At 36.9% G+C, this 19680-nt stretch overlaps 1 protein-coding gene across 1 annotated transcript in view; it reads left to right on the top strand.

The window, feature by feature from the left end:
* KNDC1 (kinase non-catalytic C-lobe domain containing 1) overlaps positions 1-7584 on the top strand; it is a 59321-nt gene extending 51737 nt beyond the window's left edge. Inside the window, exons 21-30 of the mRNA XM_026061960.1 lie at positions 22-135; positions 549-696; positions 952-1131; positions 2699-2914; positions 3228-3310; positions 4445-4595; positions 5846-5968; positions 6080-6139; positions 6778-6935; positions 7166-7584. Of these exons, the coding sequence (XP_025917745.1) occupies positions 22-135; positions 549-696; positions 952-1131; positions 2699-2914; positions 3228-3310; positions 4445-4595; positions 5846-5968; positions 6080-6139; positions 6778-6935; positions 7166-7397 (1465 nt within the window). The 3' untranslated portion in view covers positions 7398-7584. The remainder of the gene's footprint in view (positions 1-21; positions 136-548; positions 697-951; positions 1132-2698; positions 2915-3227; positions 3311-4444; positions 4596-5845; positions 5969-6079; positions 6140-6777; positions 6936-7165) is intronic.
* Positions 7585-19680: the final 12096 nt, after the last annotated feature.

The raw sequence follows: 19680 nt of genomic DNA, 5'->3' as shown, positions 1-19680 counted from the left end.
GCTTTTTCTTGTGCTTCACAGAAACGCATTTTTAGAAGGTTATGTACAACAGTTTCTCTACACTTTTCGTTATTTCTGCACACAAGAAGAATTCTTGCAGTTTCTGCTTGAAAGAATCAGCAKCACTTTATCCAGGTACAGTAACTTCCTGTGAAAAATGTTATTAAAGCACAACTGATTTTTCCTCCAATGGCAAAGAGCTGTTTCTGAAAAGAACTACTTAATGAACTTCAGTTTTTGATGGTTATTTTTGTAAGACTGTCTTGGCAAGTGAGAGTGAAATTAGAGCAAGTGCTATATTTGGCAATATGCTTTCTTCATTTTTTCTTCTAAATTCTGTGACTCTTGCTTTAGCCAGTTGTTTGATATTGGGTCATAAACACAACCACAGTTTTGTTTCCATAGAGCCACAGATTGTAAAGATGTGAAACATAAGCATTTATTAGTGYGGTCAAACCCACATAATATCTGCAATTTTTTCAACATTTATTTTTAATTGTAATAGGATATCAATTTTGGTACAAAAAGTGCCTTTTTCTTCTCAGCAGTGCAAGCCTGGACCCTTCAACATCATTTACCAAAATATGTAACCGCAGTTTCTACATCCTGCAGGCTTGGATTGAAGACTGCTACAGTGTAGACTTTGCAACAAATACTGATCTTTTGTATACTCTAAAAGAGTTTATTTCTTCCAAGGTAAGACAGAATTTTGGCAGAAGCTTTAAGAAAAAAAGGTCAATTGAAGTCAGTTATGGTATACGAGACACTGCTATTATAAAATCTGTTTTAATCACAAATAAAAGTAAAGTACAAAAAAAATTGCTGCCTTTGACAGCTACATTCAGTACAGCTGATTTTGGACTGGCTTGAGTCTCATAAGTATTTTGTATCTTGCTTATAATTTCTGCRAAATTCAGTTCAATATTCTATTAATCTATATTCCATTTACAGGTTGCTCCATTAAATGGCTATGGTGAGCGCTTGTTGTCATTGCTTGAGGATGCTTCTGCCAGGAAAAGTGATGGTGCTTATCGTTGCTCCAGCATGGACAAATGTGAAGAGGAAGGCGAGGAGGACAGAAAAGCATTACATTCGTTATGTAAAAAGCTCTCAGAAGATGTTTCCAGGAAGGTATGTGGTTTCTTTAGACTGTGGTATATGCAGCACCTTTTCCATACATTATTTTCTCACACACACACAAAAAAAGAGTATTCAGTTTAGGATCTGGACCTGATTCCCAATTCTGAGAGGAGGTGAACACTTCACCCTTGATACTAACTTGTGACTCATAGTTACTGGGAAACCTTTTCTCCCCCTTGTCAATTATTGATACTTTTATTACATATATATCTTCATTTGTAAGACTAAAAGTATAAGAAAACAGTGAGGGGCAAGGTTCCCTTCTAGAATTTCAAGCTTGTAAAAAACTTGTCTGCACTTTTGTCTGTTTTTACTCACTTATAGAGCGTGCTAGTGAAAAGTAACCCCAGAACTTGGAACGTACTGTAGCCTTTGCCCAAAACAAGTCCTCTTCACAGAGTRACTGGAGTGGCATACGAAAGTTGAATGTATTGATATTGTGCAGATTGAATTTAGAATCACTGTCTTGATAAAGCTGCAGAATTCCATGGGGTTCACTGGAGATTCAATCAATAAAGGGCAAGAAGAACAGGGAAAAAGCAGATTTCTTGTATTGACACTGCATCACAATGATACTGGAAGATAGGAGAAGGGAAAAGAATGGAAAACGAGCAATGTTAGTTCAAGCATTATGTGATTAGAAGTTAATATCATGATAGAAATTAGTATCGCAGTGATTAGAAGTTGATATCACAATAAYGGAGCTAATGAAGAGAGGGCAAACTGAACATAGGGTGAAATACTGCAAGATTATGCCCAGGAAAATAACATGATTGAGAACGAGATCAATAGTTCACCTTCTGGAAGGAGGTTGATTACAAGTCACACAGGGGAAAAGTTTGAAAATAAAGTCTGATGTCTGTCCTGAACAAAGACAATAAATAATGAATTGGAATATACAGTACTGCATGCCAGAGCTGTGAAGGTSGTAGGAGATACATGCCTGACCAAAAATGGTAAAAAATAAAAAATCCAGAGAACAGGTTGCCTTTCAGTCATTCTGATAAAGTTGTTGTAAAGAATAATCTTAAGGCATTGATTTGGCCTTATGTTAATTTTTTTGAATTCAGTGAAAGTTTTCTGTGCTCTGGAAAGAGAAYGATAATGTATGCATTAATTCTGATTGCAGCAGTAGCCTTTGTATGAGCTTTCATACATTTTCGCTCATACGTAGTATTTGTTTCATAGGGCTGTTTTATTCCAACCAAAAAGAGTACAAGAGATAATAAGAGGTAAAATATAGAACTTCAGAACATAAATTTTTTTATGTTGGCGGGCTTGAATGCACAAAAATTTGTTTTAGATACAGACTGGTTTAGATCTAGAAGCTTCCTGCTCATGCTCACTGACTGTGCATATCATATTGACCTAAAATAGCAATATGGGGAAACCAGTTAGTGTATGCCTCCCTGGGTAAGCCTGAAGACTAGCTAGAGTTTTGCATCTCCAAAGGTCTTTCTCTGACATAGTGTTCCAGAAGGTTAGATCAAAAGGAGACATAACGTTGGCCTTAGAGGACAGGAGACATAATGTTGGCCGCCTTTTTTTTTCTCTACAGAACTTTAACTGGAAACTTTCCAAAGGTATGGGACCAATTGCGCATCATCAGAGAGAGCGACTGTACACTATTTCATCCGTTTTGCCAAAGCCGTGCTATACCAGTTTTACAGAAGAATTCCCGGTTTCCTTTGCTAAAGCAGATGAAGTGGAGCCATATCTCTTAACAGAATACAGTGTGCAACAGCTTTGTTGTCAGCTGACGTTGCTACAACAGGTAAAAAGGGCTGAGTTCACTTGGAAGTACAAATAATGCACATCTTATTTTATACTCAACCTCCTTTCTTTACCATCTTCCAACCCTATTTCAAGCTGAGTAGGCTTCCACCTTTTCATAATACTTGGAATTAAAATACTTCATTTTCCTCCAAGTCTCTACAGTGAAATCTAGAAAGGCTAACTCARTTCATACGCAGTGATCCCTCCGATAAATTTTGTGAAGGACAGAAATTTCTGTCATTTTTACCCTCTAGCGTTTTAAAAGGATTGCTAGTTCTAACAACAGGACATATCTTGTTCTTTTTGTTTAGGAAGTATTTCATAAATGCCATCCAGTACACTTTCTAAATTCAAGAGCACTCGGTGTTAAAGACAAATCTGTTGCTGTCCAAAAGTAAGTACATTGCTTGTTTTAACCATCCCGCTATTCTGTTGATGCACAATAGTTCATGTTATACCTTTAATACATCCAGGAAGAGAAAAACTTTTCAAATATTTTCTATTTTTCCTCAGAATAGATATTCTCTTTACATATATTTTTGAACTTCAGGAGATTTTATATATATGTATATGTGTGGTAGCTCACATTTGCAAAGTGATTTCCTTGAAATCTGAAGTCAGGCCAAAATATTAGGGAAGATTTATGTTGTGGGGGTTGTGGAGGATTTATTTTGTGGGGAGAAAATTGTAATGGTTTCTGAAGCAGGCTACTTGGCAAATATATCCATATATAATCTCCATGCCCATTCATTTTATACTGTTACAACCACTGATGTTCACAGATACGTAAGAATTTTCCTATAGTTTTTAGAATGATTACAAATTTTAAGTTACTTGTTCAACTGTAATTATTATTTTCATCCAGCCACATGGGCTCTTAATTATAATTGATTAAGGCCTAGTTCTTACATACCCAATGGATTCTGCAGGCTTCTAATTAGTACTTGTTAATTATACTAAATGTAGTAGACTTTTCTGTCTAAGGATGGGGAAAGTCCATGTAAATCATATCTTCTTGTATAAGTTGTTGAATGTCAGAGATCAGCAAGATCAACTGGTTTATACTGGTTTGGGGTGGAGGCATGGGGAAACAAACTGGGTGGTGCCCCTGGCTGTCAGGACCAGAGAGCAGCCACTGGCCCGTTATTGAGAGCATAGCTGTAGCCCATGCCCTTTCAGGCTCAGTTTCTTATGTGGTGTCAGCTTTTATTGCTTTTGGATTCTGGCTGTTATTTTGTCTGTTAGCTGTTTTTCCGCTTGAACAACTGTTTTTTCAGTAACAAGTGTGAAGGTGTCTTTTTATACGGAAGTGTTTGCTGCACATGCTTGTCTTGTAATTACATATGCTTGTCTTGTAATTTTAAGGAAGATAARTAACATATCTCACCATGTACTTTTTAAACAGTTTTAAAAATCAAGATTGAAAACACTGCAAAGTTATTTTAATGGTTAGAAATTGGCATTTTTCCTTGCAAATCTAATGTCTGCATTACTTATTTTTGCCTTTTTTTCCCCACCCTTTCCATAGAGCTGTTTCAACTGAGGCAGTTTCACTTAAAGTCTGTAATTTGTTTCTGTCAAAGTGCGTACAAGACCAGTACCTTCTACAGTTATTAAGAAATGCAGACAGTGTCAGTACCTGGGTTGCTGCTGAAATTGTAACATGTCACACTTCTAAGGTTTGTCATAGTTTTGTTATATTATTAATTATGAAACTGTTACCTATTTTCTGTACCTGTCAGTGGGCTGTCAACAGTTTCGTTTATTGTCACTAGGAGGGTCTGCTTGATGTTTTGTAGTAGCAGGTTTGAAAACTTAATAGAATATAAGAAATTAGTAGCCTRAGGATGAGAGAAGTCAGACTTTAACAAGGACACCTCAGTGACAGAAAAAATAGTGACAGAAGGATATATTACTACAGTCAACAATTTTGATAACAAATTCTGAAAGAAGGTGCATTTCTTTTTTCATCCTTCTCATTTAATTTTCTTATTTCCAATCACTTTGTAGATTTGTGTAGTAGCACATTCCGGGAGTAATTAGATTTCTGTCTGGCCAGTTACTATTTTTGTCAAAACTAAGCAGCTGTTGACTGTTGTGATTAACTGACATTTCAGAACTGTGCACATCGCTTATATACCTTCTTGATAGTTTAACGGAAAGTTGCTCCTTAAACTTGATTAATGCTTTGACTTCTGAACTGACTGCTGCAACAATATCTTAGTAAATATGTGTTTCTATGGCTACTAGGCTGCTACCAGATGATTCCTTTCTAATCACTGTGAAAAACCTGAGTCTGCATTTATCCACAATTGTTTCTTTATATTCAAGGAGTCAGAGACCAAACCTCTGAATTCCCTTATCACTCTTTCTGTTGGGTTATCTACTGGGTTTTTATTGGGCTTCCGATTTATAGTATTTCTCAAAAATCTATATATGAAATGAACAATTCAAACTTTTTTTTAGCAAATCCTGGGAGAAGAAATAATCTGCTAGAATCACAATATATAGCTCACACTTTATTCTTCTGACAGGCAGTACGGCTCTGGTTGGTCATATAAAGTCTGCATGTTTTGCTAACCTTTAGAGGTACTTGGCCATTCAGCAGACGCTATATATGAATGATTTTCAGTGAGTAGTGTTGTGTTAGTCCTTTGCTTTCTCTCTGCTGTTTTCTTCTAGTGCCTCTTTCCAGCCTTGCAAGAGCAATAGAATCAAGAAATTACTGACGATAAGCACTGGGCTTGAGTCTTAGCACCACCCATTACTTGCAAGGGTACTTTATTCCCATGAAATCAGTAGAACTACCTTCTAATTCCAAAATAAAGCAGTATCCAGATTAAGCATTTTACTAGCAACTGACTGAATTTGATAGCTTCCAAACACACACAAGCTCTAAAAAAATGGTGTATCTTAATATTTTTTCCAGCTGCAGGTGAGCTTGTTATCAAAATTTCTTCTTATAGCAAAGTCCTGCTATGAACAAAGAAATTTTGCTACTGCGATGCAAATCTTAGCGGGCTTGGAAAATCTTATTGTTCGACAGTTACCAGTAAGTGATGCGTTTTGGGACTCTTTTCTGTAACTATTTTGTTTAATCATAATCTTGTTCTGATACGGAGAATAATGTGAAAAACAAAACTGTATTTTGTTTTATTGGAAGGCATGGAAAATTTTACCTGCAAAAGTAGCTGAAATAATGGAAGAACTCAAGGCTGTTGAGGTATAGTACAAAGTCGTCAATGTAAAATACTCCTTGGGGGCTGGAGAAGGTGTGAGATCTGCCTACATGGGTGCCTCTGCAGGATAAAAGCCAAAATGATTATTTTGTACTACTAAGGAGATTTTAACTTGATTTAGGACCGTTAGCTCTTGATTAGCCCAGCATTAACATTAATTTTCATCTCAATATTTTTTCTCAAAAATATATCCTATGTGACTAAAAAAAAGACATTTCAAAGCAATTTAGCAGATTTAGATACACTTTTTCTGTTGATTTCTGCAGGAGTTTTGTGGCTCTAATCTGTTTTGAACAATCTTAAATGTTTGTTCTTATCACAGGCATTCCCTTATTGATCTATCTGATTTTGAATCCTAGAATGAAATTCTAAGATATAATTTTGTCTGTGAATTAGAAACATCAAGAATTCTCTTTTGGAATATCTTTTGATTAAAGTTACTTTCTTTAGTTCTGTATTTAAATATTTTTTTTTATTTAACATGTTGTCTTCAACTGCAATACCAAAAGTTAAAATTCATTACAAATAAATATGTAGTGCTAAACACATGAAATGGAGACCTYGTTATAAAGCCTGCCTTGACACTAAACCTGAGATTTGTCTGTGTACATTTTTAAACCAGGTGTTTTTAAAAAGTGACAGCTTGTGTTTGATGGAAGGAGAAAGATTCAAAACACATCCAACAATTCCATCAGCCCATGTTTTGGCTATGCATGTCCAGCAACTTGAAACTGGAGGATTCACAATGACAAATGGAGCTCACAAGTGGACTAAACTTAGGTAACTATTTTAATTATATATATGTCACCTGAATTTTTAGAATAGAATATGGTCTAATGAGGTAATAAGAAGAAACACAGCATTTCACATTAGCAGTTTAGATCACTGCAGTCATTTTGACATCTAACTAAAGGGACAGATATAGAAGTGAACACTCTGCGCCTTTGAATTTAAAGTTTTATTATCAGCAGAAAAACAAATTAACCTTTTTTCCCATATTTTCTTTCAAGAAATATTGCAAAAGTTGTGAGCCAAGTTCATGCATTTCAAGAGAATCCCTATACATTTACACCAGATTTCAAGCTGCAGTCTTACCTCAGACAAAGAATAACTCGTTTTAAAGATGCAGACATTTCTGCCTTGGCAGCTGACAACTGTGCCAACTTCCATCAGATACCAGCTGAAAAGCATTCTCGAAAAATTCAGGACACACTACGCAGAATGAAGGCAACATTTCAGTAATTATTTGCATTTTATCTGTTCTATGCTAAGTGTAAAATTGGATTAAGTTGACTACATCTCTGGACCCATTCCCAAGCAAATAGTTAAGTGAAGTGAACTTCAACATACTATCTCAAGTTGGAATGGATATACTTCTTGACATGGAGTTGTAAAACACTATCTAATGAGATTGGATTTCCTGGGTAACTTATCAAAAGGATAAAAATAAAGAGAAAAGTGAAGAGAGAGTATAGATGAAAAGGATAACTCATTTTGTCACTGTTCTTTATCAGAAAAATAATTAGTCCACAAACAAATGTGTAAGAAATACTATGGAAAGAACTTAAAATTGCAGTTTCTTTTGCAAATTTGGCCTAGGAGAGTTCAGAGTGTAGTTTGTTAAATGTTGAATATATTTTTATATAAACATAGTGCATTTGTACCCTGTCACAGTGTGCATATAATTCAGGGACACAGATCCTCTACTATCCTCTGATTGTTGGTGGGTTTTTCTGTTATATTGTGTTTCATGAAAACTTTACTTGATTTAAATAATTGGCCATCTTTTTCTTCAAGCATACTAAGGAAGGAGAGGAATGCCATACTGAAACATTTTGGTTTGGTTTTAATGCTGTTGAACTAACCTGTTTCCAAATAAAAGTAAGACCTGAATCTAAATATTACCACTTTGTTGCTCTGGTTCTGCCTTCATGGCTTTGTGAAGACGGCAAATGTGAAATTGCTTGTTTTTGACTGTACTTGGTGCAAGAGTCCCTTTGCCAATTTGTGTACGTATGTATGTGCACACATTTGATTATAGCTTTTGCTCCTGAGGTTACTTTTCTAGATTATAGTGCTCCAACAGCACTAAGTAAAGATAACTGTGTGTGAAATTTGGATCTGCATCTTGTAAAACTTTGGTGCTAACATATTTATAGAGCTTATGCTTACAAGACCTTCTAAATGGCAATGAAATTGGATGATATTGCTAGAAAGTTTATTGAGCTACCCAGGTTCATGCAAGGCCAAGATTTTAAGCCTACAAGTTACTTACAAATGCAAGTATTTCTATCAGAGGGAACAGTAGTAGTATTCGAAGAGAGGTGGGGAAGGGCAAGAAACAGCTAAAATAAGCTCTGTCCTGAAAATAGTTTGTTAGAACTATATTAAAATGAAGAAAAAAGATGTTTTGGAAAGAGCAAATGTGAACTAACTGCACTGGAATATCTTAGCGACGGGAAAGATAATGACATAAGAAATGGGAATGTGCACATCTTTAGTGCTTTGCAAACTGTAGTATTGTGTTTGACAGAAATGCATGTGCACGTGTTAAGTTGTAGCTCGTTCAATGTCTAAGAGGAAAGCTTCTCCTTTTCTCTTATCAATAATGGCAATATATACGATCACAGGCCTTTTGCTTCTCCTCTTTCTCAGTCAAACACAAGGTGTGCCAGTTCTTTCCATTAAATACCTCACTTATTCATGCTAATATATTAACACCAGACTAACTTTTGTGCTGTCTTACTAGTTTAAACACCTGTAGAACTCAGTCCTCAGCAGGATTTTCTTGCATTTGTTTTACTTTTAAGATGATTTATTTTGATACTTATATGCAAGTTTATCTTGTCATTAATTGTAGTATCCTGACTTACCCTTAGGAAGTAAAATGTGTTGCTATTTTAATAGTATTTCTCTAAAATTGCTAACTGTAAAAACACTTAATGATTACCTCCTATCTTTATGTAATACAGTGATGCAAGGATGTCAATGATGATGCTATCATCAGACATAAATTTCACATAATATTTGATCTATATGCATTTATTCTAATTTTTTTATTTTTAATTATTTGCTTTGCTTTCTCAATCAGAAATTTACTATTCACTTAAAGCCACGCCTTGCCTTTGAAAGACAGTAAAATTTAAAGTAGCATAATCTTAACTAATGCAAAGAACTCCACAAAACTTTCTAATCACATGATTTTAGTAAACACATTTGATACAGTTGTCAGGCTGTTGAAATTGCTTTTCTGGATTTACTTAGCATTTACATTTTGCACCCATGATATTTAGCTCACATATTTGTTACAGTTTTGATCAGGATTTAAAACAATTACTACATCTAGAAAATATTATGTTTATTCTATGACAATAACTGGTGCTATTCAAGCATTTAAAAATCATTTCTTACCTTCTGTATAATGCTTCAGTGTATCAGACTTGGTATTGCTATAAATGCATATGATTGCATTACGGTACTACTTTGGGGTGTTCTCATCAATCAGATATTTAAGATTTTGTATTTAGATACCACCCCACAATAAAAATTAATGTAAATAGCTATTGAAAAAATCACACTTTTACAAGAAAACTGGTCTGCTTTTGTCCATGAACACTGATGTATGCACCTCTTATATTATATGACACAGATTTCTGAATAAAGTTATGTCTAGCATCTAACTGTACTGTTTGTTTATGACTAACTTGTAGGAGGGGCTGGGATAAAGTTTCCTTTCCTTGTGGGGAGTGTCCTTTTAAAAGAAAATGAAGGACAAAATTTGTCAGAGAAACAAGTTCAGTATTATTTAGTTGGCAAAAGTTTACTGGTGTCAGTAATGCATAAATGAAGGAGCATGCAGTCTACCCCATGTTCCCGTTCCAATATCAAATGAGAATGTTTGGAAAAAATGAGGTTTGTTCTAGAAACTGGAATTGCCACTAGCTCTCCTACTTCTTCTCCATTTCCCCCGCCCATCCCTCATCTTGTTTTTATGTTGATTATTTTTCAGACAGTGACCACTGAGTTTCTGAAATGAAATGTGCTCCGTGCTTTGCAGTTGCTCGGTGACATTGGTGTTCTTCCTGCTTCCCTTCGCTGGTGTCTGTCCCCAGAATTCCTGGGTTTTTAAGCCTCCTGCTAGATAGATACCTGGGTGCTAAGTCCTAGCTACACTACTTGCATTTGAAAGCTTTATACTTGGGTTTCCAGGACCCACAGCTCCAACACCTCCAGAAGCCTGCCGGGAAACATGACTGAATTCTGTTGGATCCTGTGAGTTATTCCGTAGAAGCCCAACCCAGGAAACTGGAAAATATTTCATGAATCAGATTCATGTTTCTGACAAATCACTTTCCTTGGGAACTTTTCAGCCAGTTCTAAACTTTGCTTTTTGTTTTTCTCCATTCTGCCTTCTTYATGTATTAGATTGGTTTCGTAAGCATTCCTGGGACTCTTTTATAACTCTTCTGAGTATTGTATGTGATTTGCAAAGGATCCACATTTTAGAAATCCATTTCTAAATAACAAATAAGTAAACTATAGTCTGAAGGGAGGGWAGCCAGCAATGTTTTTTCAGTGGTGAAGATATGATTGTGATTGTTTCAATCATTCATATTAAAATGAAGTAAAGAGTGCAGGTAAGTGGGGTTTTTTTTCCTTTCTCATACTTGCTTAAATGCAATCCAAAGCACATATTCCTTTAAATTACATATTGTGTTCTCTTAAGAGCTTTTCTCTGTTTTTGGCAAAGCTGCTTTCTCAAAGCATGCTTTATAAATAGTTCTTTTAAAATCCATGTTGACCTTCTGAAGGAATCTCCAAGCTTTGGAAATGCCAGTTTGAACAGTATTTTAAAGACTATGTCCTGTAAGTCAATCTCAATAATTGGCTGAGTGGTCATCTTTGGGTCATCTCTGCATTACTAACAGGTTTTTTGACATATAAATAATTTTTATCTTCATTTAGGTATCATTAAGATGTAAATATTACAAATCTAAGACATTTTCAGTTAGTCATCTTCACTCCTGCCACTATAACTTGTATTAATAGGGTTTTCTGAAGTGATCTTGTATTTTTTTTTTAAGTAACAATGAATAACTATATTTATGGTGGAAGGTTCCATTGAGTTTTGCCATGATTTCATACTCTGACTCTCAGAAATATATGAGAGGATAAACAGTTCCATCTTGTCGATCTCTATTTAGAAATTTCTGCATCACAAAAGTTTGAAGGACTTTTCAATTTTTGTAATTCTGTATTTCTCAATGCAGGGAACTGAAAGAGCAAAGAGCTTGAAGATAAAAGGCCAAAAAAGAGCAGAAAACTCCTGATGAGTGTACAGATCCACAGAAGATGTCAGCAAAGTAACTTTGCTCCATGAAGGTAAACGGCAGGGCAAAAATGGGATCCATCTGTTAAAGATCATTGTAGGAAATGCACCGTTCTCTAAATTTGCTTATTTAAATAAAAGACAATCTGACCAAAAGGTTGAAACCTAGAGAAAGAAGATGTGGGGAATTGCAGTATGTCATCGAATGCATGAGATGAGATACTTAGCAATTTACTAGACATCTTAGGCCGCAACTGAAATTGCAAGAATGGTATATTCAGAAATATTGCCAACAGTCTCTTGTTCTTTGAATGTCCAGACCGAGGCACATACTGCAGTGTTTTGCATCTCTACCCATACACCTGCTTATCCTGCCAATGATAGCCAGGACATGCTTTGGTCTGAACCTGACATGGGAACAGTTTAGATGTAGCCTTGGATGTCTAAACCAGTGCTGGGACCATGGGAAATAATGGGAAGAAGCTAGACCATAGTGCACACAATTGCAAACTATTGGAGGGAACAAGCCCACACAGGAAGGAAAGATGAGGTGAAAGGATACAAAATATTAAAATACTGTGTCATAAATGTATATACTTGTTTTAGAATTCAAAGACAGGCCTACTGGACTTTCTCTGTGAAAATTAGAAGGGGAAAAGTGCCATAGTAGTGTCTATAGCCAATATAACAAGCAGGAAGAGAGCACAGAGACTTCATTTGTACAAAAATGATTCATCTCAGTACAGGGAAGAGAAAACTTTAATTATTCCAGATCTTCCAAAACATAATAGGACATAGGCAGTCTAATAAGGTTGTGAAATAGGTTGAGAAAAACTTTTCCTTTCAAGAGATGGTGGATATAAGTAGGAGGGCTGCTTTTTTTAGATTTAGTGTGATTAATAGAGAGAAACTGGTTGAAAATCTGAAGGTGGAAAGCAATTAGAATGAAAGTTACTGTGAAACAACAGAGTTCATCATTATAAGGGAAGAAAGGAATGAGAGCAGCAGAATAATAACAATGGGGTTCAAAAAAGCAAGCTTCAATAAGCTCAAGAAACTGGTACATAAAGTCCCCTCCAGGGGAAGGAATTCTAAGGCAAACAGAAGTTCAGGAAAGYGGAGGGTTTCTAAAGAGCATTTCCTAAAGCAGGCCATATTTTAAGTATAACAACAGTCTATCCTCATGCAAAGGAAAGAAAATTGATAGAGCAGTGTGGCTGCACTAGGGCCTTGTCAATGACCTGAAAAATCAAAAAAGAATGCTGAAAAAGTAGGAACAAGAAGGGTGCATCAGCAAGAACAAGTATAAAAGACTAACACAGCATGTTAGGAATAAAAATGGACAGACAAAATGTTATGGCCAGCAGGGAAAAAGAAAAGTCATAAAAATGGGTTCTTAAATACTTTTTCTAACATACAAAGTTCTTTCTTTGCTTACCAGAAAAGGTGAATAAATATCAGATGAAAAATCAGGTGAAAAAGCCTGCAGTGTTTGCCATTTCACTCCCTACCCTCACGCCAAGCAAAAGTTAAGATAGATGATGCTTATCATGATAAAAGCCAACCAAGGAACAGGCATGCTGGTCTGAATAGGAGAATAGTAAGCTAAAGGCTKTTATTAGATGTATTAGATCATTAAAACCTGATAAAATCTGTTCTAGAATAAATAAAAAGAAAAAGAGCTAGAGGTAGTAGGTGTAAGGTACCCCAATAGTAGCGGTAGGGTCTGAATCCAACTGTACCTGGTATTTTTACTAATGACATGGAGAATGGGATGGAAAGTACACTTACATAACATACAGTATAAGAATTCACAAAAATCATGGTAATGGTTTGCATTTAAGCTAATCAACCTCTTGAAGTCCTACATTTCTGAAGGATGAATGTGAAATTAAAAATAACCACAGAACTTGAGGAAAAAACTCTGGGTATCGTAATGGATTACCAACTGAATATGAATTCATGTGTACGGTTTTCAGATAAGAGACGAAAAAGTAAAAAGAAGACCTGAGATATGATATATGAGAGCCATACCTGACAGAAAGTAATTATTTTGCTCTAATTGCTACTAGTGAAGCATTAGCAGGAATACTTTGCTGTTTAGGCACTGCACATAAGAAACACACAAACAATATGAAAAAAGTCTAAAGATAATAATAAAAATATGTTTAGAAAACACAAATAAAGATTGAAAAAATTAGACTTATTTAGAAAAGATTAGACTGAGCAGGACCATGTCTGTGAACTGTTGCTGAAAAAAAAGGAGTTCTTATAGCTAGACACGGGATTTGTTTTCTCCGTGCTCTGTGAAGGGTAAGACAAGCAGTATGAATTTTGAAGTAGGGGTGATTCTGTTTCAATTTTTAAATTGGAGAGCTTCTTGTAAATACTGGAATAGGTTCTTCACCTGTAACACACCTGTAGGATCCCCTTTCCTGTAGATTTGTGAAAATAGACCAGATAAAGCTGTCTTGAGTGCCCAGGACCCTTGGTCCTGTCCTTGAGAAGGCAGAGGGACTCAGCAGTGATCTTCAGTCTCTTCTGTGTTCTTTATAAAGTAGAGGGGACCCAAATTCAAATATTCACCTGCAACCAGGGTATGCTATTCATTGATTTATTAACTTCATTGTATTCCAGTCACTTTCATTTTCTAGATTTTATTTGCATTTTTCCGCTGATACAAAGCAAAGGAGTAGATGTGGCGAGGGTCTGCATTACTTGAACACATGTAAAAGAAGTGATAGAAGGATACTGGATTTACATAATATACATACACTAATGCGGTGGAAAAGCACTTCAGTTCTAGAAACAGGATGGGGGGGAAAGCCGTCCTTGCACATCTTGCTGTTGTAGGTGGGTGGAAGGAGTCTTGCAAAGTTGCCAAGAACATCATCACTTCAGCTAAACTTTGCAGCTTTTTTTCTTCCTTTGTGTAGCAATTTCCCGCATGTGAAGCCTTAATGCGACCAGGAGATGGCACAAGAGACCCTTGCAGCCCTTGAGGTGCACCTGCTGCACCAGGAGCAAAGGTAGCGTGAGAAATGTTCAGCCTTCCAGATGTCTGCATAAAATCTGCCATTTGAAACAGGCAAACGCAAAATAGCAGAGGCTTTTTTGTATTCCATGTTTTAAACGAATATATGTGTGTGTTCAACTGCTCCCTGTAATGTTTTAGAGAAATGCATACACACACAACTTTATAATGCACTCATTTCCAAATATGCCAGTCTTTTGTGTAAAACCTTCCAGTGTAAGGAAGTATGCTGTATGGCTTGGAGGGAACACAGACACTGCACTGCATGCTGCAGGTATACTGTTAAGCATAGTATGTAACTATATTCCTGCCCTCACCCAATCTACAGCCCAGCTCTTCCCTTATTGTTAAACTGAGCGGGAATGGCAGGAGGCCGTGTCTCTGCTCCCTGGTTTTGGGTGCCGTGAAGTCGGATGGCTGGGGAGTCATTTGAGCTCTGTTGCTACAGTTCTACATCCCCTCAAACTTGTTCTGTTCCTTAACTAATACTAACATTTGCAGGGTATTTGAAGGAAGTGAGTGGAAGAAAGAAAATAGGAAGAAACAGCATATAGTGAGGAAGACAGAAGAGGGCAAGAAATCACTAGAGGCATGAAATGGAGAAGATCCTTGAAGTCAGAAAAAGAAAAGTAACATTGATTTTCATTTAATTTGAATAGCTGAGTTTTGGGGGAGTACAAAACTATGATTTATACTAGATGAGTTAAGGGCAGGAAGAGTCAATAAAATGTTTTCACTGCTGGGACCAATACATTTCAAAGCAGCGCTGTCTGGCACAGACCAGGATGAGCGCAGAGAGTGATAGATGACCCAGGGCTGCCCACTGCGGTGGCACATTCTGCAGCTGACCTTACGATGTTCAAATGCTGGTTCTAAAACCAAGAAAAATGATTCATTTTTTAATAGCTGAAGGTGAAAAGTTACCTTCAGGAGTGATATATGCTTTAGTGGTGTACAGCTATAGTTATCTAAAAAGGCATTTGTGGGAAACAAATAATAAAAATAATAGAACACTTCTTTAAGCCATTAACAGATTTATATTATTTAGGTTGTTAAATGTAATTTCAGAAGTAACCATCATGGGAACATTTATTCTTCAGCAAAGACTGACAAAAAGGCCTTGATCTGAAATAGCTGAAGAAAGTCTCTTTCTTAGCTTTTGAAAAGATTTCAGGGTGTCTGGATATGTCTTGTAGTTTTGATCAGATTTGTAGTCCAAGTGATCTGAACTATTGCTAAAACCAGTGCAATCTGTGTGTACGTGTAGATGCAAATTATTCTCTCTAGGTGCATCTCATATCCCTAGATATTTCTCATTCTTAACACAACTTGGATCCTAAAACATATTTGTATACCTCACAATTAATCCCTACCTACTTTGGGAAAACAAAGCCATTTCTAAATGTCCTTTTTCATCCTAACTAACCTAACCTAACATCCTAACCAGTAGTTTAAAAACTCTTATTGCTAGTCTAGACAAAATTAAACTATCTCTAAACTTTTAAGCACTGTCCATAGASATGTCTCTCTGTTACAAGATAACAGAAATGAGTGCTGAAGAAGGATTTGAATGCCTGAAACTTACACCTACTACCTCTAGCTCTTTTTCTTTTTATTTACTCTAGAACAGATTTTATCAGGTTTTAATGATCTAATACATCTAATAACAGCCTTTAGCTTACTATTCTCCTATTCAGACCAGCATGCCTGTTCCTTGGTTTTCCAATTATATTAGTTCGTCTAATAATAATTTAAAAACAAATCATCTGCCAGTGAACCTTGCTTCTGTAACAGCAATAATATACATTTGAATGTGGTCCTGATTCGTATCTACTTTGACTTCTTTTTTGATATGCTTAAATTCTGTCAAGGAACTGTTAAAAACACAGCCCATAAGAATGTTTCATTTCTTAGTATTTGCAGCATCTCTCAGGAAAATATATCTCTTTAAAACATTTCACTGGCTATTCTAAGCTGCTAGTAACAACCTTATGGTAAGGGGCCATGGGAGCTCTTGGCATTTTGAGTGCTCTGTTGATTTAGATCAGTTCCAAGCATGATGAAACATTTAATTTTCATCTAGGCATTGTCACTGTGTTTATTCCAGGCCCTCCTGGTATTTCTGCACATATGGTCTTTTTATTTCTCCTGGAAAAATAGCTCTTATTCTGTCAAGGAGGAGAGATTATTATAATTGATAATAGAGAGCTTGGTGAAAGGCCACTTGTAATGCTTTTAAGTCCTAAAGAGTGATTCCTCAGAAATTACAATGATTGGATAAACGCGCCAGGGCAAAGCCCATATAAATCGTATGGCAGATGCCAGCAGCCCTTGCTTCACTGGGCATCCCATAATAGAAGTACCGCATTTCTGCAGATGAACACACATCCTCCTGCATGTCCTAAGCCAACTTTTTTGCTCTTTTCATTGCATCACCACCCAGCTGCTCCCAGGAGCACACACTCACTCTGCTCTAGTCTCACAGGACCCTTACAAGAAGGGACAACTTGCTGTTACAAAAGGACAGTGCTCCCCTTTGCTCTTGTGTACCCCCACTGCAGCAAGGCCAAGTGGGTGGCAGCTTTCTCCAGCTTAGCTGTGGCGGGGAGCCCAGGTGCTTGGCAGCCCAGAGGTACTCTCTCTCTTCAGTTCCTCCAAAGCTTCAGTGCGAAGGGGGTAGCACAGTCCTGCCCCTCTGCRGGGCTGTGACCTGGCCCACTGGAGCAGGGCTGGCCTTTGCTCTGCAAGATGTGGATCAGTAATTAGTTCTCAAAGGCTGGGACTGTTATCCTGAAATATACCTGTTATCAGCTGCTTAATAGGGATCCAAGCAGGAATAGCCAGTTCTGYAGAACCTCCTCAGCCTGAGCCCAGCCTTGTGTGTATGCATTTCGGCAGAGCTGCCTTGCATAAGCACTGTTGTCTTGATCCCATCCTAGCTGTCCCAGCCAAAGACCTCTATAGAGCTAATCTTTCTTCTTGGCCTCTTTGAATGCAGCTCCTGCTCACAAGAAACATAGGGAGTCTATGTCAAGTAACAAGTCTCGGCTCAGTTTAATTCTCCAGGATGCTAAAATGTTCCCTTCTACCTTCCACAGAACAGCCTGACCTGGTCTGGCATTTGGCATTACAGTCCTCAGTCTCCTTTGATCTTCAGAAAGCTGGTGGTCCTTATTTTCATGGAGAAGGTTCTGTCTCCCCAGAGACAGCAACTGTCTTTTGAACAAACATCCACATGAAGTATTGTCATCCTCTTCAGCAAATGGATCCTAAGACTTCTGCTATGGCAGCCATGTCTGCATGTCTGAGCTCTTCATCTCTATTTCCTTGTAGCAGCAGAGCTAGAAGGACATCTCTGTTCTTCTTTCAGTCTTTGGCAAAATTCCCAAGGACTTCAGCATGAGCAGGTTCTCATCCCATTAGAAATATCAGTTGATTTTAAAGATGGTATTTTCTGAATCACAGTTTAGCAGTAGGTTTTCAAACAAACACCTCATGAATAATACATAGAAACAGAGAGAAGGCAGTTTAAGAAATGTAGATAAAATTTAACTAGCAGCTATTAAATATTGTAGCAGTCATTACATCTAGAAGTCATCTGCCATCTAAACAGAATATTTAAGCTCACATTTTATGTAGAATGGAAATGACATTTGGTTTAACCTTGTCAGAATGGGATCAGTTTGAATCTCTGAGAGCTTAACATTTGACACCATCTTTTGGCTGTGACATTTGCCTCAACAAAATGCAATTAATAAACCAGCAGTGTATAAAGATGTAATTTGCAGCTCAGATGGTGAAAATGTCTTAAAGTCTGTAAAGAAATTATGTGACAGATCTATCAGTGGGTGCTAAAACCTGAGACTTTCTATTTTTTAGAACACCATCATATGTTGTGTATTCAATGGCTTGCCAGTGCCTTTGTTCTTTGACATAAAATTAAGATCCTTAAAAGAAAGTCTTGCAGACAGACTACATGTATATATTCTGTGTATATGTGTGTGTGTGTATAGATTATTTTCATAATATGTTATATATTACATAAAATTATTTTGTTTAGAGGCTAGGAATGGAAATAATCCTCTGCCTAGGCACAAGGGATGAACTTATCTCCTATTTGGCCCCATCTATGATGCAGAATGCTGTTGCATTAATCAGAGATTTAAACTGAGAAGGAATCCTGCAGAAAAATAACAGTTCCTTTTTTTAATGGTCATGAGAATTTAGTTTAAGAAAGGCACCTTGCTTATTTTTGCTCTTACTTTTGCAAAGGAGACTTGGATGAATTTTCTGGGCAAGCAAAATGGCACTAATATTCCCAGCCCTCACTGGAGATGCTGTTTCCAGGCTATGTGTTAAATACAGCCAACTCAAGGGACTTGTCATTCAGCTCTCTTAACTCAGTTAACAGAGCAGATTCCTCTGTGACTCCTCCCCGTATATCTCCTACCTATTTGGTCAGATCTATGCAATATGTTGGCACCAGAACTTGCTGATACGTAAATGCTCAGAAACTCTGATGTTTTTAAATATTTCCTCAGGCTTGGGGAGTGGGAGTCTTCACATTTACCTACTGAAAAGGGTAGTTAAGAACCTGTACTTGGAATATTCTTGGGGGGGGGGGAGAGAAAGGGTATAAAACGCAGGAAATTTAAAACTAATCTTGTACATCTTGGACAAGTTTCTCAATTTTCCAATGTTAATCAGAAAATGCTTGGGATGGATAAATGGATGAGTTTTTAAGTCTTCAGATACGGATCAGAGTCTTTCACACAGTTGAGAAAACTAATGTAGCATCCTGCAGAGCCTTGTCCACGCAAGAGGCATTTGTGGGCTTGTTTAGGTATGCAGCAGATGTACAGGAGACATTAATGCTTGAATCTCTGTTTAGACGTTTTAACACCAGTTCCCTTAGTTTCCTCCAGGAAGCTTGTTAGGAAGTTCAGGGGTATGGTTGTTGTTGTGTTTGTTAGTGGTGATTTTTATGAGAAATTTATGTTCAAATTAAGCGTTCAGCCTGTGTCTAGATCCCTACGTAGGCCAGAAAGAAAGGACTTCAGGAGGACTATGGTCATGCTTGGTTGTGGTAGTATCCACAGATTCTGGATTGCTTATTAGCCACCTTTAAATAAAGGCAACAGCTAGGTTTATATTCTTGTTGA

The sequence above is a fragment of the Apteryx rowi genome, unplaced genomic scaffold (assembly GCF_003343035.1).
Source record: "Apteryx rowi isolate R43461 unplaced genomic scaffold, aptRow1 scaffold_188, whole genome shotgun sequence".
Lineage (NCBI taxonomy): Eukaryota > Metazoa > Chordata > Aves > Apterygiformes > Apterygidae > Apteryx > Apteryx rowi.
This window is presented reverse-complemented; position numbering and strand designations above follow the sequence as displayed.